Source organism: Hyperoodon ampullatus (genome assembly GCF_949752795.1).
Source record: "Hyperoodon ampullatus genome assembly, chromosome: 17".
Lineage (NCBI taxonomy): Eukaryota > Metazoa > Chordata > Mammalia > Artiodactyla > Ziphiidae > Hyperoodon > Hyperoodon ampullatus.
This window is the reverse complement of record NC_136930.1, coordinates 39,850,343-39,872,700: the sequence shown is the minus strand read 5'-3', so window position 1 is coordinate 39,872,700 and position 22,358 is coordinate 39,850,343. Positions and strand designations below refer to the sequence as shown.

Below are 22,358 nucleotides of genomic sequence, written 5' to 3'. Positions count from 1 at the left end.
TTCCAGGACAAAGAAACTGCATAGTGTGTAATATTCAGAGCCCAAAAATGAGGAAAAAAATCTGCTGGGAATTGCCATCCACAGAACAAGGACAGCTGGCCTTCACACCCCAGTTGTTTCCTGTCTCTAACAGGTGGAGCACATTCTCCCAACTGTGAGAACTTCACCTCCTACTCCAGCTTCTATTTCCCATACTCAGAAGCAACCTCCATCCTCCTATCTGGGAGGAAGAAATCTGAGCTATAACAGCTAGATGGAGTGGCATCCCTGAGAGGAAGTGGTTAGTCATGAAAGATTATAGCATTCTAAATGACAACTGTAACCAATTTACTTGGCTGACAAAGGAGAAGAGAATAGAGCAAAATGTTAAAATGTGGACTGGAATTTTAAAAACTTCATTCTGGGCTTCCCTGGTGGCACAGTGGTTGAGAGTCTGCCTGCCGATGCAGGGGACACGGGTTCGTGCCCTGGTCCGGGAAGATCCCACATGCCGCGGAGCGGCTGGGCCTGTGAGCCATGGCCACTGGGCCTGCACATCCGGAGCCTGTGCTCCATAACAGGAGAGGCCACAACAGTGAGTGGCCCGCGTACCGCAAAAAAAAAAAAAAAAAAAAAACTTCATTCCAAGGCAATAGGTAGAGAGGAGAAAAAATTATTTCCTTAAAAAAAAAAAAAAGAAGAGTGCAGCCATTATAGAACTATAGCACATTTGGTGGCAGAGATCAGCGGGTTTTACAAATGGGGAAAATGAGACAAAAGAGGTTGAGTGATGGATGTGCTAGAGGTCACTGCTGGTTACTGGCAGAGAAAGGCCAGCTTATAAGAACCCAAGTCTTCTGGTTACCTGGCCAGCATTCTCTTGCTTCATGCAGGATAAAGAAGTAAACATGAATGGGGTGCTATTTGGACAAGAGTAAAGAGGTAGAGAAATGGTTCCTAACCTAGAGTCCTTCTGCCCATCATTTGTTTCAGTGGTGTTTTTCACAGTGGTTGCTTAAGCCTCATAAGGAAAGCTTTGTGCTGTGTCCCATGGGTCATGGGTGATCATGATGCAGCATGACCATCTCATCCAGTCGAAGAAGAGGTACTTGGTGCATGTCACAAAGTGATGGGGGAATGAATGCTTCGGAGGCTAAGCCTACCTTCCACATCCCTGACAGCCTGGGACAGTGGCCTCTTTGCCTGATACTCTTCATGCTGGCTTGGAGACCATCTACCTCTCCTCCTTTGAAGACTCTTCCGCTGCCCTCAAGTCCTGGCCCCTTGCTGTGACTTGAGTTTGCCTCATCTCCCAGGTCCACACCTCTCTGGCTCACATCAGACAGTCAAGCTGTCCATTCTTCCTCATTTAAGTACCTGTCAGGGTCACTTGAAGTTTGAGGCAATGGCAAATTTCAATAGTTACTTGTCCCCTCAAGTTGGCAAATAGACATCTTGCCAACAGTTTAACAGAAAATTGGCCCTAGAGTGCCATACTCCTTCAACTGAGACAACAAATGATGTCTAGTCTAAGACCAGGTTATCAGGAAATAAAATATATTTTAAGTTGTTTGGCATTTAACTTCAAAATATTATAAGAACAATAGAATCTAAAGTTAGAAGGAATCTATACAGGTCAGCTCATCTCCCAGCCAGCTAATGCTTTGAATCTCCTCTAAAAATCCCAAAAGGCCATCCAAGCACATGCTTACTTACCTCCAGCCTGGGGCCCTCACTACTTCTGAACTGGTCTATTCCATCCCTGCCTGCCTTTTAGAAAGGGCTTCCTTTTATTCAATCAAAATCTGTCTCTTTGGGAGCTACCACCCCTTTCATTCCTAATTGTCCAAAAGAATATAAGATCCAAGAAGGCAAAGGGTCAGATGTAAGTCATCACATTATATCTTCCTAGTGCTTGTTAGATGACGATGCTTTCCAGAAAATGTTTTTATGATCGTTTTTTAAATTTCCAGTAAAATAAATACAAGCTCTTGCATATGTAGATGCTAAAAGAAAGTAGTTTTATATGAAACAGATTAAAAGGCTTTCCTGAATGAATACTAAACACATCTGCGAATAGTTTACGGTATGGAACTTGTTTGAATCTTCTAGGTTTTCTGTCTCTATTTATACCTCAAGGCACAAAACAACACAAACAGTCTGGTAAAGACTCACAAGAGTACTTAATGCCCAGGGAGAAAAATGACAAACACTAGGAGGCGTCTCTTAATATTTATTAAACCAACAATAGTGTTTTGGGTAAATCTTATTAACGCAATACACAAAGTTCTGGGCAAATAAAATTTTAATTCATTTACATCAGATGTGCCTGCAATCCACATTTTTATTAAAAAGGACAATAATGCAATAAGCAATAAGCATTCAGTTGAGAGGCTTGGAAATAGCATGTTATTTTGAATATTATGCATTATTTTTCTATCATTTAATGGTTACAACTTTTTTTTAACATGGTATGCTTTTAAAATGCTCCTGTTTCATATAATTCAACCACATATCATTTCTTCTAAAGTTTGTGGAAAAGTCTGCAGTCTTGGATATCACCTCAAATCTTCTATACAGTGAGTAAGTTATTTTAAAATATATATATATATTAAAGGAAACAAAACCTTGAGAATGAGAGGTAAACACAGCACAATTCATCATTTTTATAACACTCATCACTGTTTGATGATGGCCTCTATTTATACAATCTTTTGCAGTTAAAGATGCAAACCATTTCATTTAGAATATTTTTAAAAAAGTTTACCAATCAGTCAAAGATAAACAAATTTATCTTTTCCTTTATCAATACTTACCAATCATTAAAATAAGACATCAAAAGTACATTGCTGCAGTCTCCTATGTTTATTAAACTCATCAAAATATTTGTTTTTAAATGCCTTTTATCTAATGTGCCAATAATCTTCAAATATTCCATACACGACTAAGTTGACAGTAAATACTCCTCCACCCCTGGCTTTAGCACCCCCAAGTTCTCCACTTCCCTTTCTTGTCTAGGTCCAAATGTCAGTTAAAAGAGTAAGCTCACTGTATACTATGCCTGCTTTTTAATTTGTCACTAAATAGATGGATACTGGAGTTTTTACCTGGACAAAGGGCAATGCCTGAACCCACAACCAAGTTACAACCTCCACTTCCAAGTTATGACCCCCCCTTCCAAGATATGACCCCCCTTCCAAGATATGAACCTACTTCCAAGATATGGTCATCAGGAGTGTAAGCCCCAAGGCAAACTGTTGTGTGTGTCAAATATCTTACCCTGGCAAAATCAGGTAAGGTGAAGGTCAGGCTTGAAAGAGGAGAGAGAAGTTACTGTATAAGAGCCAGAGCACAGGTGAAGGGAAAAAAAAGGTGTCCCATTTTGACAGCATTCATTCTCCTCCCTCAGGTAACAGTCACTCCATTTTTATCTGGGGAGCCAATCCTTTCCTATCACGGTCCAAGGGGATTCAGGCTCTTCCTCCACTTGTGTTCCAGGGATGATGCATATGACCCAGGCCAGAGGCAGTCAGGTCAAGCCGATCAAGAGTCAATGACGGGGGGCTTCCCTGGTGGCGCAGTGGTTGAGAGTCCTCCTGCCGATGCAGGGGACACGGGTTCGTGCCCCGGTCCGGGAAGATCCCACATGCCACGGAGCGGCTGGGCCCGTGTGCCACAACTACTGAGCCTGTGCTCTAGAGCCCGTGCTCTGCAACAAGAGAAGCCACCGCCACGAGAAACCCGCGCACCGCAACAAAGAGAAGCCCCCGCTCGCTGCAACTAGAGAAAGCCCACGCACAGCAACAACGAAGACCCAACACAGCCAAATAAATAAATAAATAAGTTTATATTTTAAAAAAAGTTAATGACAAGCTATTTTCGGATTCTTACTAGAATAACTGGGAAAGAGAAGCTGTTTCTACAACTGCTGAGAAGACAGGCTGTGTGCTAACCTGAAGTTGCCATACCCCATCTTGCCACCACAAGGGGAGTGGTTTCTCCTGGTTGTCATCAATATCCAAAATCGTCCCTTCTTTAGTAATACGACCTCTCCAGATTCTTACTAGGCATGTGGCCGCCCACGTAGAGACATTTCCCAACCTGCACTGCATTTTGTGTAGCCATGACTATACTCTGACCAATGGGATGCAAGTGGAAGTGACGCTACACTTCCAGGTTGTGGCCTAAAGAGGAATGTTCATGTCCACCCTTTGACTCTTCCTCCTGGCTGGGAGACGGGAAGGATGAAGCAGCCACCTTGGAGCCACAGATAAGAGCTGCATGGGAGCATGGTAAAACCATCCCACCAGCTCTGTCTTTGGACTGTTATGTCAAAGGGAAATAAAACAGCTATTTTAAGCCACTATATTTGGGGAAATCTCTTTTTAACAACAGCTGAGCTGTTACCTTAATTAGTAGAAGTCCTGGGAGTAAACCCGAGAAAGGAAAGTTGCACTGAAAGATATGTACAACCCAAGACCTGATATTTAAGCCTCTTGAGGCAGCCCAGCCTGAAGACAAAACTACTCCTGGACTTCTCCATTATCTTAGCCAAAAAGTTTCTTTTTATTTCTTATGCCAATCTGAGTTGGAAGTTTTGTTACTTGCACCGGGAAGTGTCTTAACTGCTTAAATGATGATGGCTTATGGGCTACTGCTACACCTCATGGTTCCAGGATCTCCTAAGCAGTAGCTATTGAGCCATCCCTTGCTTCCTCATCAGTGCCTGCTTCCCTGAGTCAACACCAGACAGAAGCCAAAGCAGCTATTCTGCCTCCCCTCAAAACTGTAAATTAAGGGCATTCTAGGGACTGACTTCTTTAAAGGAAACTCACTATTTCCATAAAGTAGTGTTTGACCAACTATAATGTGGCTGTGAGTCCCTGAGAGTCTTGTTAAAATGCAAATTAGAAGTCAGCAGTCTCAGATGGGGTTTGGGATTCTATATTTCTAATGAGCTCCCAGGTGATGCTCAGGCTGCTGGTCCAGTGCCCACATTTTGAGTAGTAGCGCCCTAAAGCAGTGGTCTGCAAGCCTGTCTGCACAGTAGAATCACCAAGGCAGCTTTAAAACAAAACAAAACAGAACACTGATATCTGGGCCCCACCACTAGGGGCCCTCCTTTAGTGGTGCCTGTACCGTCAGGGATGAGAACCATTTCTCAGTAGTTCTCAAATTCTAGCATGCCACAAAAATCACCCGAAGGGCTTTTAAAAACTCAGATTGCTGGGCCCCACCCCCAGATTTCTGATTTGGATGGACTGGAGTATGGCCCAGAACCCACATTTCTAACAAGATCCTAGGTGATAAAGATGCCACGATCCATCCACACTTTAAGAACCACTGGTCAAAAGCTAGAGTTAATGACTCCTGCAACAGACCTCAATTTCCACTGAGAACAAATGCCTTTATCTGCCAATTTTATTCTATTAATGCTCCGGAACATCTATCAGGGATACACTGGCGGAGGGGGGTAGAATTCACATTTCCACTTCCTTGATTTCTAAGACTAGTCTTCTGTGCACGCTTAATACTTTGTAAAGACAGATTTAACCCTATTGTCGCCAAAATAATAAACAGTAACAATAACTTTTCTTCTGGATATTACAGACTCATTGGGTTTAAAAGCCTATGAATCACAGCAAATGGCTCACTTTAACAGCTTGCTCAGAATAATACTTCTTCCATCTGTATTGTAGGACAGATACATGTTGAGTGGTAGTTTCTAAAGGGTCAGCATTTTAATGTCATCCTGCAGAGCTGTTTTTAAAAGCTTTGAGAACTCCAGAATTCTCAAACAAGGTTTTTTCCCGAGTCAATTAAAGAGATCCTCTTTTATTCAAGGGATGGAAAATTGTGTTCAGAGTTGAGTGAGGGCAAACATGCTCCCAAATTAGATATCTGAACAAAGTAAACTATGAATAGATTAGATAATGGGCTGCTGCTTTTTTACTTAAGAAAGAACTAAAGACAACTCAGATGTCTTATTCACAGGACAGCCTAAAGCACTCTCTCTTCCCAACTCCAACCGGAAACAGTCTATTTCCATGGAATTAATTCGAGTTGAACCAGGTTCAAGTAGCTGAAGTGCAGTTACAATAAGAGGGCCATCATTAAGACACGTGTGCTCAGCTTATACATGACCAGTACATTCAGACAAGCCCTAGAATACATTTTCAATCAGTAAAACACACCATCTCTCTGCTCAAAGCGTGAACTCAGGCAAATCTAATAAGCTGACCAAACATGCTTTTCTGCAACCAGGCCAAGAGGACAGGCATTCTTTGTTCCACCAAGGAGAGTTTTCAAAAGGCAAGGGAAATATTTCAAATTTTTAAAGACATCCTTAGATAACTTTCACTTATACATGTATAATCTTCTGTCTAAAGACCTCGCAAATGGCATCCTAATCCACCAACATAATTATCAGAAGAGTATAACCCAAGAGAAAGAGATGTTGAAGAGAAGGGTAGAAGAGGAAAAAGCTCAGACGGAGCGAGCACTTCCCAATTCTACACAGTTTAAACTGTGCCAGGCAGCAGAACTGTCCTGGGAAGCCACTGTATTCCACGTGGCTGGGTCACAGGCAGTGGTGAGCATGGTTTAAGAAGACAAAATCTTGAGTGCCCGACTTCCTCTGGAGCTGGAGGAGACCACGAAAGCATCCAAAACAGTTCTCTTCTCAAATCTTCTAGAAGTTAGAATCACCTGGGGAGATTTCCAGCTGGCTGGGCCCCATCCCCAGAGATTCTGGTTTAATTGGTTCTGGGTGGGGCTCAGGTACAGAGAGCTTTCAAAAGCTCCCTGAATGAGTTTAATGTGCAGGAAAAGCTGAGAACCACTGACCTAGAACCTGCTCTTCACTCTCCAGATGAGAACAGGAGCTGAAGAGGCAAAACACCACCTTTTTTCACCAAAAAACAACAGCCACAAAAAAAAAAAAAAAAATAGAAAAGAAAAAAATTCAGCCTCTGCTTTTGTCTTTCCCATCTGGTCAGTGGCACCATCATTCTTCTCTGTCTCAGTTTCAAAACCTCAAAAGAGGATGCTTTCTTCTTTGATCAGCACACCTAATTAGCCATCCATTTCAATTAGCGTCAACAGGAGACTAGTGCCTATTCTACACCAGGCACTCTCCTAAATGCTTGATGTGCAGGAACTAATCCTCATAGCATCTCGATGAGCTGCTACTGTGACTCACCTTCTTTTCACAGATGAGAAAACTGAGGCCCAGAGAGACTAAGTAAGCTGCTGAAAGCCCTACAGCCAGACACCAGCAGATCTGGTATTTAAAGAGATTCCTATTTATTCTACACTCAGTTCTCCCATTCTCTCCACAGACAGAAGCTTGTGGAGAGAAGCCTTTGGGGTAAGGTGCTAAATGTTGGTAAAGAAATCAGGAAATGTGTGACCTAGAATATTAGTCCAACAATGCAAATGAAGGGTCTGACCCACCACTAATGGGGGCTGCACCCATCAGACTGCTTTAAAAAGTGATTATACATTTAAACACTCTCACTGCTCTCTCGAAAGATTACAGTATCAAGCCAGGGCTATTTAAAGCTAGAAAAACTGAGGATCTGACTTCTGCTCTGTCATCTAAAATACAGCCATGGTAAGTAATACCGCCTAGCAGTTGTGAGACAATTATAGGCAATAAATGGGAAATGCCTACCATAGTTCTAAGCCCACAGTAGGAGATCAGTGTAGTAATTTCTCATGTTATTGTCTTTTAACAAAATTCAATTCTTAAAAATATCATCCCACAGACTTATTTTCTGAAAAACTAGGACTCAAATATATTCATGTTATTACACTAAGATTTACATCAGTACTCAAGAGAAACATGTTAGAAGATCATCCAATGCTGGCAAAAATTGCTTCTACCTGGGCCCTCAGTTCCACAGACATTTTTCCCTGAAGGCTCTGACATAATTTTAGTATAAAAATCCAAAGAATGTTCCTCTCCCCTCAACCTACAACAGCAGTTTGCTACCTACATAAAATGTGGTAGTAATTCATGAGGATTTTGCTTCCAGTTTTGATTCTTATCTCCATGAAGTTTTTATCTCCTTTTCTGCCTGCAAGTCTCCACAATCTTCCCAAGATTTACAAATCAACTTGACTTTAGTCTCTCTCTCTCTCTGGGTCTTCCAGATCCTAGTACTCTCAGCCCTTCTCCCCTAATCAGCCAAAAGCTTCACAGACAATAAAGAAATTAGCAGGAGCACATTTTTTGTTGGAAATTCTGAAATTATCTCAACATCACTTTATTCATTTTGCACAAAACACACTGATGCAGAGATATAACATATAATGTATGTTCCACTTGGAATTTCATTTATTTATCAAACATGTGGCAGAAGTAAGTGTATTAGGTGCTAATCATTAGTGTAGGGAATAAGGGAGAGGAATGAGCCCCAAAGGGAATGTGTTATGGTAAGAAGAAAACATCAGCAAATCAGATAGCCTGGGCCCAACTTATAACTCCACCACTAACTAACTATGTGATCTTGGACAAGTCAATTCTAGCTCCAAAACCCATGGTCACATAATGAAAAGGCAGAATCCAAAAGAACACAGTGAAAATCATCCCAACACTTGTATACCTCTTTCATTCATCAGTTAAGACTATCTGATCAACTGAACACATAGTATAAGGTCTAGCTCTCCCCTTTAAGAGTCCAAAGCTTATAAAGTATGGAGAATTAAACTGGATGAAATGTAAGATTTCTTTCTTGCCTGATATAAATATCAATAGCCTATTCAGGTTCTAAACAATTTCTTGCTCTTTGAATCTTTTGTACATTTTAATATTCGGAAGTCTTTGCTTGCAGAGCAGGTGGAGGAAAACTAAAAAGTATGAAAATCCAGTGTCTAATTCTGGTTTTTCTCTAGCACACTGTGCCACTTCAGGGAAGGCTTCTTTCTAGGAAAGCAGTAACTTCTCTTCTACAAGGGGTTCTTCTTATCCTTCTCAACTGTAGTTCTTAAGCAGTTTTGATTGCTAGATACGTCTAACTAGATTCAGACAAAAACAAACAGATCCATAGTTTACAAAGAATGCATGTGTTAAATATGGCTCAACCCAGGTGCAATTACCCTAAACAATCAAAAGGTAGATAATAGTTGCTTGAAGGTAGGTATCATGTCATTTCTTTTTAACCTGCAAGACAAGCAAGAGCTTTGCCCTTGTTCGATGTGCAGTAACATGAGTTAATTATTAACTGACTTACCAAATAAGAAACTTCATCCAATAACTATCAGAACAATTACAAAATCTAATCAACTCAAAAATAAACAAAATACTCAAACCAAAATACTCTGCACTCTTATCTAAATGAGTTCAGAGGTGAGACATAAATGAAATTAAGATTTTAATTCATTAGTAAACCTAACAGATAAATCAGTGTTTATAGGACCTCCTTTAAGCATTTTATAATTATAATCCCAAGTATTATGTTAGATTTTTCAAATCTCAACTAAATTTCCAACCTGTATGCAAGTCTATTTTGAGCTTTACTTGAATGTAATCCAGGAAACGGATGATGCAGGAAAGAAAAAATATAATTCAGCATCACACCTTGCTTGGTGAAAAATAAACTGGTCATAAATGTGTGAAAACATATGTCCCTTGGTGCCAAGGGTCAGAATGCAAGCAAGAAACAAGAAACATGCATACATATTTGTGCATATATAATATACTCGGGAATCACGAAACTTAAAGCTGAAAGGAAAGAGGATCAAATGAGTTTATAACACCTACTTTGGGTCGGGTTTTTTGTTAGAAGTTTTCAGTCATTATTGAGGCTAATCTTCAAAATTAACCCAAAAGCAAAATATTATAATTCCCAATTTTACACTGAGAAAAACGAGCTCAGAGATGATAAGAAACTTCCCCAAGGTCATGTGGCTTTTAGGTGGTAATACCAGAAACTGAACTACAGCATACCTGACTCATCATCATACCCTTCAATATCATCTCCTGTGTTATCTTAATTTGGGAGGGCACACAAGTGAAACATGACAACACTAGAACTACGACTTCATGTGAATTAGGATCTATATATGTTATGACCCATAATTTACTGCACTGTCACGCACCTGTCATCCATGCAGAGACTGTTGCCAAACAACTCAGTACACAGTGGCTTTTTGGTTCCTAAACATGTCAAATATATTGAGTCTTCAGCACAGATGTACTAACCCTAATACAGTAAGCCTTCAGTTAACCAGATATTAGACCTTTATATTAACATTTTTGTAAATTTTTATCAGATGCTTTTCTGAATCTGTTGAGATGACCATACTGTTATCTCCCTTAAACTGTTAATAACTGCATTGCTTTCTGATGCTGAAGCATTCTTTGGATAAAGCCTACTTGAACTCATCATTATTCTTTTAATAAGCTGCTGTACTCAGTTTGATAACATTCTATTTAAAATTGTGGGATAGGGAGGGTGGGAGGGAGATGCAAGGGGGAGGAGATATGGGGATATATGTATATGTATAGCTGATTCACTTTGTTATAAAGCAGAAACTAACACACCATTGTAAAGCAATTACACTCCAATAAAGATGTTTAAAAAATAAATAAAATAAAAAGTTGGCATCTATGATCACAAGTGAAACTGGCCTAAAGATTTGTTTTCTTGTGCTTTCCTTGTCTGGTTTTGACACAGAATAATGCCAACCTCATGAAATCTTCTGTCATTCTCTAAGCTTTGGAACAAGTATCTGTTCCTTGAAGGATCAGCAAAACTTATTTGTAAAACCATCTAGGTCTGGCGCCATTTTTTAAAGTTTTTATTTTTTTATTTTTTTGATGTGGACCATTTTTTTTAAAGCCTTTATTGAATTTTTGTTACAATATTGTTTCTGTTTTATGTTTTGGCTTTTTTGGCCGTGAGGCATGTGGGATCTTAGCTCCCTGACCAGGGATCGAACCCGCACCCCCTGCATTGGAAGGCGAAGTCTCAACCACTGGACTGCTAGGGAAGTCCCCTGGTGCCATTTTTTTTAAATGGAATTTTTTGTTGAGATAATTGTAGATTCACATGCAGTTGTAAGAAATAACAGAGACTTCTCTTGTACCCTTTACTCAGTTTACCCCAATGGTAACATTTTATAAATATAAAAACAAGGATACTGACATTGATACAATTGACCAATCTTATTCAGATTTCCCCAGTTTTACCTGTACTCATTTGTGTTTGCATCTGTGTGTATTTAGTTCTATGCAATTTCATCAACGCACAGGTTTGTGGATACATAAATACATAATATATACATATATGTGTAGATATATTTAAATTTATTTAATATAACCAGGGTTTTACTATACATAGTTTTTTATTAAAGTATAGTTGATTTACAATGTTGTCTATACATAGTTTTATATCTGACTTTTTTTCTATTATAAAAACAGTTTCCAAGTTATAAACATTCTTCCAATACATTTTTAATGGTTGTATGATAATTAATGTATAATTTAGAATCTTTTATTTAACCATTCCTCTAGTATTATACACGTAGGTTGTTTCCATTTTTTTAAACTATTATAAGTAAGGCTTCAATAAATACATTTACCCAGCTACGATTATTTCCTCTGGAGAGATTTGTAGAGATAAAATTACTGGAGAAACTGTTCATGGGCCAGAAATAATCGATGACATATTCTCTCACATCACCCACGTTTAGAGAAAAGGGTGAGTACAGGCATACTTTGTTTTATTGTGCTTCAAAGATACAGCATTTTTTAAAAATTAAAGGTTTGCAGCAACCCTGCGTCTCGCAAGTCTATCGGCGCCACTTTTCCACCAGCTGTTGCTCACTTCGTGTCTCTGTGTCACATTTTGGTAATTCTCACAATATTCAAACTTTTTCATTATTAATATATTTGTTATGGTGATCTGTGATCAGTGATCTTTGATGTTACTGTTGTAATTGTTTTGGGGATGAACTTCGGCCATATAAAACAACAAACTTAATAACTGTTGGATGTATTCTGACTGCTCCACGGATCAGTTCCCTATCTCTCTCCCTCTCCTCGGGCCCCCCTATTCCCTGAGATACAATATAGAAATTAGGCCAATTAATAACCCTACAGTGGCCTCTACATGTTCAAGTGAAAGAAAGAGTCTCTCACTTTAAACCAAAGGCTAGACATGATTAAGCTTAGTGAGAAAGGCATCTCAAAAGCGGAGAGAGGTCGAAAGCTAGGCCTCTTGCGCCAAACAGTTAGCCAAGTTGTGAAAGCAAAGAAACAGTTCTTAAAGGAAATGAAAGTGCTACTCAGGTGAACACACAAATGATAACAAAGCAAAACAGCCTTATTGCTGATATGGAGAAAGTTTAATGGTCTGGTTAGAAGATCAAACCAGACACAACATTCCCTTAAGCCAAAGCTTAATCCAGAACAAGGCCCTGACTCTCTTCAAGTCTATGAAGGCTGAGAAAGGTGAGGAAGCCGCAGAAGAAAAGTTTGAAGCTAGCAGAGATTGGTTCATGAGGTTTAAGAAAAGAAGCCGGGGCTTCCCTGGTGGCACAGTGGTTGAGAGTTCGCCTGCCGGTGCAGGGGATGCAGGTTCGTGCCCCGGTCCGGGAGGATCCCGCGTGCCACGGAGCGGCTGGGCCCGTGAGCCATGGCTGCTGGGCCTGCGCGTCCGGAGCCTGTGCTCTGCAACGGGAGAGGCCACAGCAGGGAGAGGCCCGCGTACTGCAAAAAAAAAAAAGAAAAGAAGCCATCTCTGTAACGTAAAAGTACAAGGTGAAGCAGCAAGTGCTGATGTAGAAGCTGCAGCAAGTTATCCAGAAGATCTAACTAAGATAATTCATGAAGGTGGCTACACTAAACAACAGATTTTCCATGTAGATGAAACAGCCTTCTATTGGAAGAAGATGCCATCTAGGACTCTCACAGCTACAGAGAAGTCAATGCCTGGTTTCAAAATTTCAAAGGATAGGCTGACTCCCTTGTTAGGGGTTAATGCAGCTGGTGACTTAAAGCTGAAGCCAATGCTGATCTACCATTCAGAAAATCCTATGGCCCTTAAGAATTATGTTAAATCTACTCTGCCTGTGCTCTGTAAATGGAATAACAAAGCCTGGATGACAGCACATCTGTTTACAACATGGTTTACGTAATCTTAAGCCCACTGTTGAGACCTACTGCTCAGAAAAAAAAGATTCCTTTCAAAATATTACTGTTCGTTGACAATGCACCTGGTCACCCAAGAGCTCTGATGAAGATGTACAAGGACAGCAATGCTGTTTTCATGCCTACAAGCACAACATCCTTTTTGCAGCCCATGGATCACTTCAACTTTCATGTCTTACTATTTAAAAAACACATTTCGTAGGGCCATAGACAGTGATTCCTCTGACGGATCTGGACAAAGCAAATTGAAAACCTTCTGGAATGGATTCACCATTCTAGATGCCATTAAGAACATTTGTTAAAATATCAACATTCACAGGAGTTTGGAAGAAGTTGATTCCAACCCTTTGAGGGGATGACTTTGAGGGGTTCAAGACTTCAGTGGAGGAAGTAATTGCAGATGTGGTGGAAATAGCAAGAGAACTAGAATTAGAAGTGGAACCTGATGATATGAATGAATTGCTGCACTCTCATGATAAAACGTGAATGGATGAGGAGTTGCTTCTTATGGATGAGCAGAGAAAGGGGTTTCTTGAGATGGAATCTACTCCTGGTGAAGATCATTGAAATGACAACAAAGGATTTAGAATATGACATAAACCAAGTTGATACGGCAGCACCAGGGTATGACAGGATTGACTCCAGTTTTGAAAGAAGTTCTACTGTGGGTAAGATTATCATACAGCACCAAATACCACAGAGAAATCATGAAAGGAAGAGTCAACCTATGCGGCAAACTTCACTGTTGTCTTATTTTAAGAAATTCCCACAGTCACCCCAGCTTTCAGTAACCACCACCCTGATCAGTCAGCAGCCATCAACATCCAGGCAAGGCCCTCTGCCTGCAAAAAGATTACAATTCGCTGAAGGCTCAGATGATGGTTAGCATTTTTAGCAATAAAAAATTTTTAATTATGATAATGTACATTGATTTTTTTAGACACAACACACTACACTTAACAGAATACAGTATAGTATAAACATACTTTTCTATGCACTGGGAAACCAAAAAACTCATGTGGTTCACTTTATTGTGATATTCGCTTTATTGCAATCTTTGCTTTTTTGTGGTGGTCTGGAACCAAACCCACAGTATCTCCCAGTATATCTACACAAAAATGTCCCCAATATCTCGAGGTAGAGCTAGGCCTCCCCAAGTCAGGGAAAGAACCCCAGCTATGAAAATGCAGGCTCAATCATGTAGTTTCCAGGCCACCCTCTGGGCTGGAGCTTATCAGATGAGCCCGTAGAATGTCAAGCCCCTACTCTTTAGGGAAGCAGAAAACAGAATATAAGTAACTAACATGTGACACTGAGTGTGAAGATGCCACTGTGTTAAAAGCTCCAGTGTGTTCTGTCCCATGTAATCCTAAGAACCTATTTGACGATATTCCATTTTACAGATGAGAAAACTGAGCACAGAGAGGTTTAGAAACTTGCCCAAGTTTACACAGTAAGTGGATTCTAACCCAGGCAAGTCTTAACTCCAGTGCCCAGGCTCTGAACCACTGTACCATACTGTCTTCTCATTTAGACTCTTGCTATGGTCTCTACAGCACTGACGCTGGGCTCTGGTGCTATAGAAAGGAACCAAAGGGAAGGCAGTTAAAGGCCCCTCTCTGGAAATGAAGGTCAAGGCCAGAAACCAAATGAGAAACCTGAGGCCCTCAGTGGATTATGCTTCAAAAGCCCTCCAGATTACATCAACAAGTCATGTTGTCTTCTTTCTAGAATGAAAGTGAGTTCCATCACATCAACTGCTCTTGCTGCTACACTGGCCTATATCAGGAAATACATGGGAAAACACTAGATATTAGATCATGAATATTCAGAGCAATGTATATAATCCCAGTACATGATGAATAGTTAGCTCAAGTTAACTGATTACCACCAGCATTTTACCAGTAGCTTTACATTTCTGTAATGTGAATAAATTCCTTGCTCCGGTAATAAAATAGTAAGTATTTGGCAGGAGCTTAATAATTACTTATTGATTAGGTTAATCTTAACATTGCTCCAATCATACCCTGAAGCATATAGAAAAAAATAAATATTAAAGACAGAAGTTCTTCTAGTTCACTTTATCATTTTATAGCTGGGAAAGCTGAGGTCCCACAGGGATTAAGATTGTTAATTATATGTGTGCAAAGCCTCTCTTTTGCCTTCAATACTGTACATTTATTTTCACTATCTTTATATTTAACAATACGTTGTACAAAAATACATATTTAACTCTTACTCTTTTTTTGATAAGAACTTTAAAAAACTAATTTTCCTTTAGTATTTGTATATCTTGCTCCATGTGTCATTCTTACCATGAGACTAAACTCTATTTATTGTACATATTCCTTAAACATCTGTACTATTTGTATTTAATATACCTGTATAAAGATAAGAAAACATCAAAATGCTTTGCAAAGGACACATTTTACTGCATCTTTGTGACATTTTTCACAGAACAGATTCAACAACAGAGGAGAGAAATGTGAAAACATGTCTTGTCTTTACTAATATTTTTCTATAGCTTGGAGTCCAACACCATGACCTGACTCTCACATCACTGACTGGGGTACCAGTTGGCCTCACTGCTGATTCAAATGGGAAATCTCCAATGACTTTCTCCTAGTCCCACCAATTCTTTGAGATACCCAAGAAAAACAGATGTACACAGTCTATTTCAACAGTGTCCTTTCCTACTCAGAGGCAATCACCCCTCTAGCCTTATTGTTAAAACGAATGTTGCCCTAGAAACAGACTCATCAAAATGCAATGGAGATTTTTAATAGCAGGACCCACATCTCAAATTGCTAAGAGAAGAAATTCTTCCATGCATTTCTACTCTTAAAAAATAAAAATTCTCCCTATTGCTACTCACAGCTGCCCAACATTCCCTGACCTCCCGTGCCACCTCATTCTAGACACCCAGTGGCACTTAAGCATGCGATGCCACTGTAACTCTCTCCTTCCGACCTGCTAGAATCTCAACTCAGCCAAAGGACATGGACACGGGAAGAAGTAGGAATGTACACTGATGGGAGGCACTGGATTTGCCTTTTTATTCTTCAACACCACAATGTGGATGAAACTGAGGTCGAGAGTCAAAACTTGCAAACTAACCCAGGTCCACCCCCAAGCTGGTAGATTCAGCTGACCCCAGACCACACTGTCTTCAGTGACCAGAGCGAAGGAGAGCTTCAGCAGGACCAGCTGACCCTGACTGCCCCAGCCGTGGGCACCTGCCCTTAAGTATGGAGCATCAACAGGTGTTTACCACAGGGGTCAAAGGTGTGGAAACAAGGACCTTCCCCTCAGTGCCAGTCTCCAAAACATCAGAGGGCTAAGGGGCCTCAAGAATATCATATATGGCTCTCTCATTTCATAGTCAAGAAAACAGCCCAAGAAAGAAGAAGGAAAAAAAACAACACTTACTTTCTGTGCCTCAGGTACCACTCCCACGCTCCATCATTTTATCCTCACAACAATCCTGTTATAAAGGCATTCTCAGGTGCAATTTATATGCACACGCACATATGTATTTTTTTAAGTGACTCAAAGTGTCAGTATCTTGTCCAAGTCCTAACACGGAGTAAGTGGCAAAGTAGCAACATCTCCCCCACCCAAACCCTTTATCTCTACACTGGTCCCTCAGGGTCACAAAGCTTCTTACCCCTGGGAGCCCCAAGACTAACGCAAAATAGCACGTAGAAGGGGTAAAGTGTGTTACTAGACCAGTGGTTCCCAGATGTGGCTAATTCTTTAGCATCATCTGAGATGCTTTATAAAAATACAAACCCCCCACCCCCTTTAGGTTTCTGATTGTTAGAAGGCCCTGAAATCTCTATTTTTACATACTTACAGTGATTCTGATTGTCAGTCTGCCTTACTATTTACAGAAAGAGAAAAACAATGGCTAGATCAGTGGTGAAAGGCTGTCTGGAGCTTGGATTTGAATCAACAGAATTTAAAAGGAGAAACACTGAAGAGGTGGCCATGTCCAGCGAGCATTCACAAAAGTGAGATGAGAGGGCGAGGGTGGGGAGACGTGATGGAGAGGGATGGGGGCGGGGGGTGGGACTAACTAGGAAGGAGTGATATGCTGGAGCATCATATAAATCTGGCAGAGGAATGTAGACTCCACACCATGATAACAAGGAAACACGATCCAAGTGGTACAGGGTAAATCAAACAGCAGGTGAGCATCTGGGCCAGGAAGGGCAATGGCAAGGCTGTTGACATGGGGCACATGCTGGCAAGGTGCCAACAAAGAAAAACCTGAAGGGGAAACACTTCCTGGCTGCCGGGTTTGATTACGCCTTTATCCTGAGCACTTAGTACAATAGATGCTGAATAAATATCATGGAATGAACAACATATAGGTGCATATAGTGGCCGACTGGTCACGAAAGTCAACAAAGATGAATGGGTCAAGGACCGGACTTCAAGATTCAAATCTGATTCAAATCTAGAATTAAGATGATGGTACTGGCAGAGGTGACTGAAAAAGAGTAGCTTGTTTTCAGCGAAAGCTCTTCCTCACTCCTTCTTGCTTTTCTCTAAAACTTTATTTTGGCTTCTGGTGCATGGAAGAATTAGGTGGTTTTGAAATACCGGAATGTACCTTCGACAGTGGCATGAACAGCAGGTCTTCTGTCTTGGGAAGAAGAAAACGATGGGCAAGATCTTTTGGTTTGCTTCTTTGGCAAAGGAGGAGAGACAATCTCGTGAGAATCTAAACTCAGATGACATTCTTCACATGACCTAAGATCACTGCCAGCTGACATGCCGATAGCACTGTGGCGTTAAGCCACTGGACTCCCTGTAAACCTGAATTGACAGAGCTGGCCAGGCTCTGTGTGGCTTGGTCATCCTCAGGCTTTGCCAACCTGAGGAGACTCCGGGCCCCCTGAAGCTGGCCAGTCAGGTCTCTGGGGGCTTCTAGGAGACTTGAGAACTAGTTCTACCCAAGAAAAAAACTAGATGATCTTTTGAAATCCCTTCCAAACGAATGATTATTCAAGGTGCCTTGTGTGTAAGCATATTCCACAGTTCCTCAAATGGCAAGCACCATCAAAATTATACGTTCCGGGTCCCAGAAGCAGGAGTTGGAGGGTGTACTCAAATTCCTCTGGATGCCCATCTTCCACAAGCCTGATCTTAATAAGGTCTTCCCTTCTCAAGTGACATCTACCTCCTGCTAATATCCAACTAACAGAGAAAGAGCCCTTATTTCTCTAAGATTCCCTAGCAAGTATGATCTGCCACATTACTAGAGCAGCCAAAATGTATTTTTCTAAAGAACTGCAAAAGGTTATATGGTTTCAATTTAATTTTTCCTTCAAATGCAAGTTTTCCAAGGCCTGCCTTTCATAATACACGGAGACGTAAGGCATGGGTCCAAATGATCTGACAGTTTCTTTTAATTTACACACATCTAAGCATGTGCAAAAAATTCCACTAGTTCAAAACGCTTCCTTTTCTTAAGCATACTTCCAGTTCAAATTACGTGTTTATGGCAGTCTGCAATGTATTATTTCTGAAGATAAACAGTCATGTAAAAAATTGATAGAAAAGCAGCAGCATATCACTACTGCCACACTCTGTCAGTCTCTCCTCTCGCATGCCGGTGGGAGGTATAAATGCAACGCCATGACCAGGCTCGCCCTGCTGTCTCCAGCGTCCAGAAAGGCAGGGCCACCAGTTCCTTTCCACAGACAGCTTTGAGCCTTGGTTGCTGAGAACCTCTTTTTTCACCCCCTTGAACTTAGTATAAAACTCAAGAATGCACTAACTGGAGATGTTCTTCCTTTTGAAAATGAGAGGCTTTACGCTTAGATGATCACTACTTCTAACTCCCAGAAAACAGTTGCAGTTTTCCAATTAAAATTAGAAGTACTGGAAATCATGTACTCTAATAACTAAATGTTGAAAAGTGAAGTCTTTCAACTTCGCATACGTTTATGCTGCTACATGTGAAACAGAGGCTGAAAAGTAATTTAAATGGACTATTGGCTGTTCCGGGCCTTGAAAAAGCTTCTATTGAGAAAAATTGATTCACTGTTTAACAAAGACTCTCTGCTACAGTCTTCAAGTTGACATTTAAAAAATATCTAATCACCCTTTTGAATGATATTCCAATTACTGAAAACAGTATCTACCACAGTGAAACAGCTCACTTGGAAAGCATCCAATTCTGGTTGGAAATGAGAAATATTAGAACCCCAAAGGCACAGAGTTGGGGGTAGAGGTGTCACCAGAGAAGACAGGTATAGTTCAGCCAAAAAGCTTCCTTAAGAAGCACTGTCAGAGGGAGATCAGCTCGGTGCTTTTTGACCACTTAGAGGGGTGGGATAGGGAGGGTGGGAGAGAGGTGCAGGAGCGAGGCGATATGGGGATATATGTATACATATAGCAGATTCACTTTGTTATACAGCAGCAACTAACACACCATTGTAAAGCAATTATACTCCAATAAAGATGTTAAAAAAAAAAAAGAAGCACTGTCAGATTTATGCAAAACTCCAAGGAAACATTATTCCTCTAGAATCCCCAAACATCAACACTTTCTAGCAAATTTATGAACAGGACTCAGCAAAAAAGGGACCTCCTTATAACCCTGCACAGCTTTTTAGGCAGGCAGGCTTCTCCTGAAAATCTTTAGATGGAGTTCTCCCTTTGCCCTGTTTTGCAACAAGATGATCAATAATGTTTTTCTGAAATAAACAGAGAATCTCTCCCTTTCGGTGTGCAAAGAGCCAAAGTTCATAACTGGCTGGGAGATTACCAATCCCAAGGGATAAAACGATCATTTGCCAAAGAGAAATGCTGATACGTTTCGGAGTTCTATTCTACAGCCGGAGCACCCAAATTCTCATCTGCTGTGTTCAGTTTACAATCCTACTTGTTCTCCAATCTCGCCTAACGTTTGGGCACCTGCTAGCACACACAGAGGTTCCCACACCGATGAAAAATGCCCATCTGCTGCTGAGTGCCAAAGAGGTTTCCCAATCCTAAATCGCATCAACTCAAAAAAGGGGGCTGGGGTGGGGGGAGAAGGGAGAAACAACACGCTAAAGGCGAGGGGAAGAAACTCACAAAACCACCTCTACGGATGACATTATTTGTCTTCGAAGAGGCGGTTCAGTTTATTAGAAATGGACAAGTTATTCGGTGGCAAAGGGAGGAGACATGGGGAACTGGAAGGGACAGAAACAGCTGCACTCCCTAACCGAGGCCCCGGACCGCCCTGAGGCTGCAGACCGGATCGCGGACAAAGCTCAGGGCGCCCAGGTAGGGGCCGCCAAGCACAAGTGAAAGCCCAGGAGGCAGTTCTCTTTAGAGGGCGCTCATTGGGCGTCTTAAGGAAGCAAGCTCCAACCCCCCCCCCAAAACGCGGCCCAGAGGAGGAGAAACCAAGTTCCCACGGCCGAGGCCGGGGAGGTAGGCTGGGTGCCCGCAGCCGGCCCCGCCGGAGAAGAGACTCCTCCGGGCCTCGGGGTACTCCCGCCGGGTCCCACGAGGGCAAGCATGGCGGGATGGAAGCCTCGGTCTCCGAGCGGCCGGGCGACCCGAGGCCGATCGACCCGAGGCCGGTCGCAGTGTCACAGTACCCCGCCTCGCCCCGCTGCTGCACTCGAGTGCAATCCATACTGAAATGCCCTCCTGTCCCTAAGGCCCCGCGAGCTGCCCCCCGCCCCGCAGGAAGCACGGGTCGCCGCACCACCGGGAGTCCAGAGGCCCGCACCCCGGCATTTTCGGGCGCGTTCCGCTCACCCACCGCGGGACCGAGGACTGCGCCTCCGCCGGTAGCGTTTCCACGTAGTGTCTGCTCCCTCGCCCCAGCCAGGGGAACATCAAACAAAAGAACTTTTTGCAAACTTTCCTCTCCGGACACTCAAGGGTTTCTTAAAGCTGAGCCCCATCTCCCCAGAACCTGCATTCAATCGAGTAGGAAAGCTGGCGCGGGGGTTTGGGGGGATGGTGTGCAGGAGAAGGGACCCCAAAGTTTCCAGGGCGTCTCCGGGTCTCGGGGAGCGCGCGGAGGGGGCCAGTTCCCTCGCAGACCTATCCGGGCTTCCTCTCTCCGGCCACCCTTCCCCATCGGTCCTTCCCGGCCACGCTTCCAGACCCTCCGACTGCAAAGAAGTTGGGAGTGACTTCAGGGGCCTCTGCGGTTCGACAAAACTGCAGTACTCTTGCCCTCATCCCGGGGGACCTCAGGACAACTCCAGCGAGCGGCGCTTTTCTGCGGGAAGCGAAGGGGGAGAGGAGTGGAGGAGCGAGCTCATTTGTCCCAGCAGATCGCCGGGGGCCGAGGGGCACGTCTGGGAGTGGGGGACATCCCCCAGGTGGCGCTCCCCGATTCCCCCCGGGCTCTGCGGACTCTGCTCGGTCTCTGCACCCTAAACGGCGCGCGCGTCCCCAGCCTGGCCCACTCACCGACTCCGCCGACCCGCAGGCCACCAAGCCCAAGGTGAGCAGGATCCAAGCGCGCCGCATATTCCCCGGGGACCGGCTGCTCCCAGCCGCCGCTTTGCAACGAGGGAAAAGCGAAGTCTCTCGCCCAGCGCCCGGCGCAGCCTGCGCAGAAGGACCGGAGCAGAGCAGCCGCAGCGACCGCGGCTCGGGCTCGGGAGCTCGGGCTCCGGGCTCTCGCTTCCTCCTGCTGCGCCTGCGGCTGCGCCCCGGGAACGCGGCGCCTTCTCACTTGTTGGTTCCTACACAACCGATGCCTAGCTGTTACTCCGGTGAGGCAGCTCTCTGGAGCTCTTCTTGCTCTGCTGTTGTTGTACTCCTCCTCGGACTCCTTCCCCGTGTCGCGGCTCCGTTTCTGATTTTTGAGGAATAAATTAGGTGGCTTGGAATGTAGCTGCAGCTGAAGTTTGGGCACAGAGCGGTGGGAGCGCCTGATCCGCGCGGCTGGAGCTCCCGGAGTATCTGGAGAGAAGCGCGTCGGAGCGGAGCTAGTGGCTCAGCGGCTGCGCCCCTCCTCCTCCCGCGCCGCCGCCTCCCTCCCAGGGTCCTCCTCCCTTCCTCCTCCTCCTCTTCTCCTACCGCTCCCAGCCTCCCTCCGGAGCCCGCTTCTCTGGGCTTCTCCGGGCGTCTCGAGGAGGGGAGGCGGCAGTGTGACTCCCAGCTAAACCCGGGAGAAATTCCTACAGGATTACGCCCGGATTGGCAGCTCCGGCGACCAGTGGCCACCAGCAGCTCCGCGCTGTGGCTG

The 22,358-nt window shown here is 43.1% G+C and overlaps 1 protein-coding gene across 1 annotated transcript in view; it reads right to left on the bottom strand.

Moving 5' to 3' along the window:
* SDC2 (syndecan 2) overlaps nt 1-21,634 on the bottom strand; it is a gene marked incomplete at its 5' end in the record, with an annotated part of 110,579 nt that extends 88,945 nt beyond the window's left edge. Inside the window, one exon of the mRNA XM_079722667.1 lies at nt 21,575-21,634. Within this exon, the coding sequence (XP_079578793.1) occupies nt 21,575-21,634 (60 nt within the window). The remainder of the gene's footprint in view (nt 1-21,574) is intronic.
* Nucleotides 21,635-22,358: the final 724 nt, after the last annotated feature.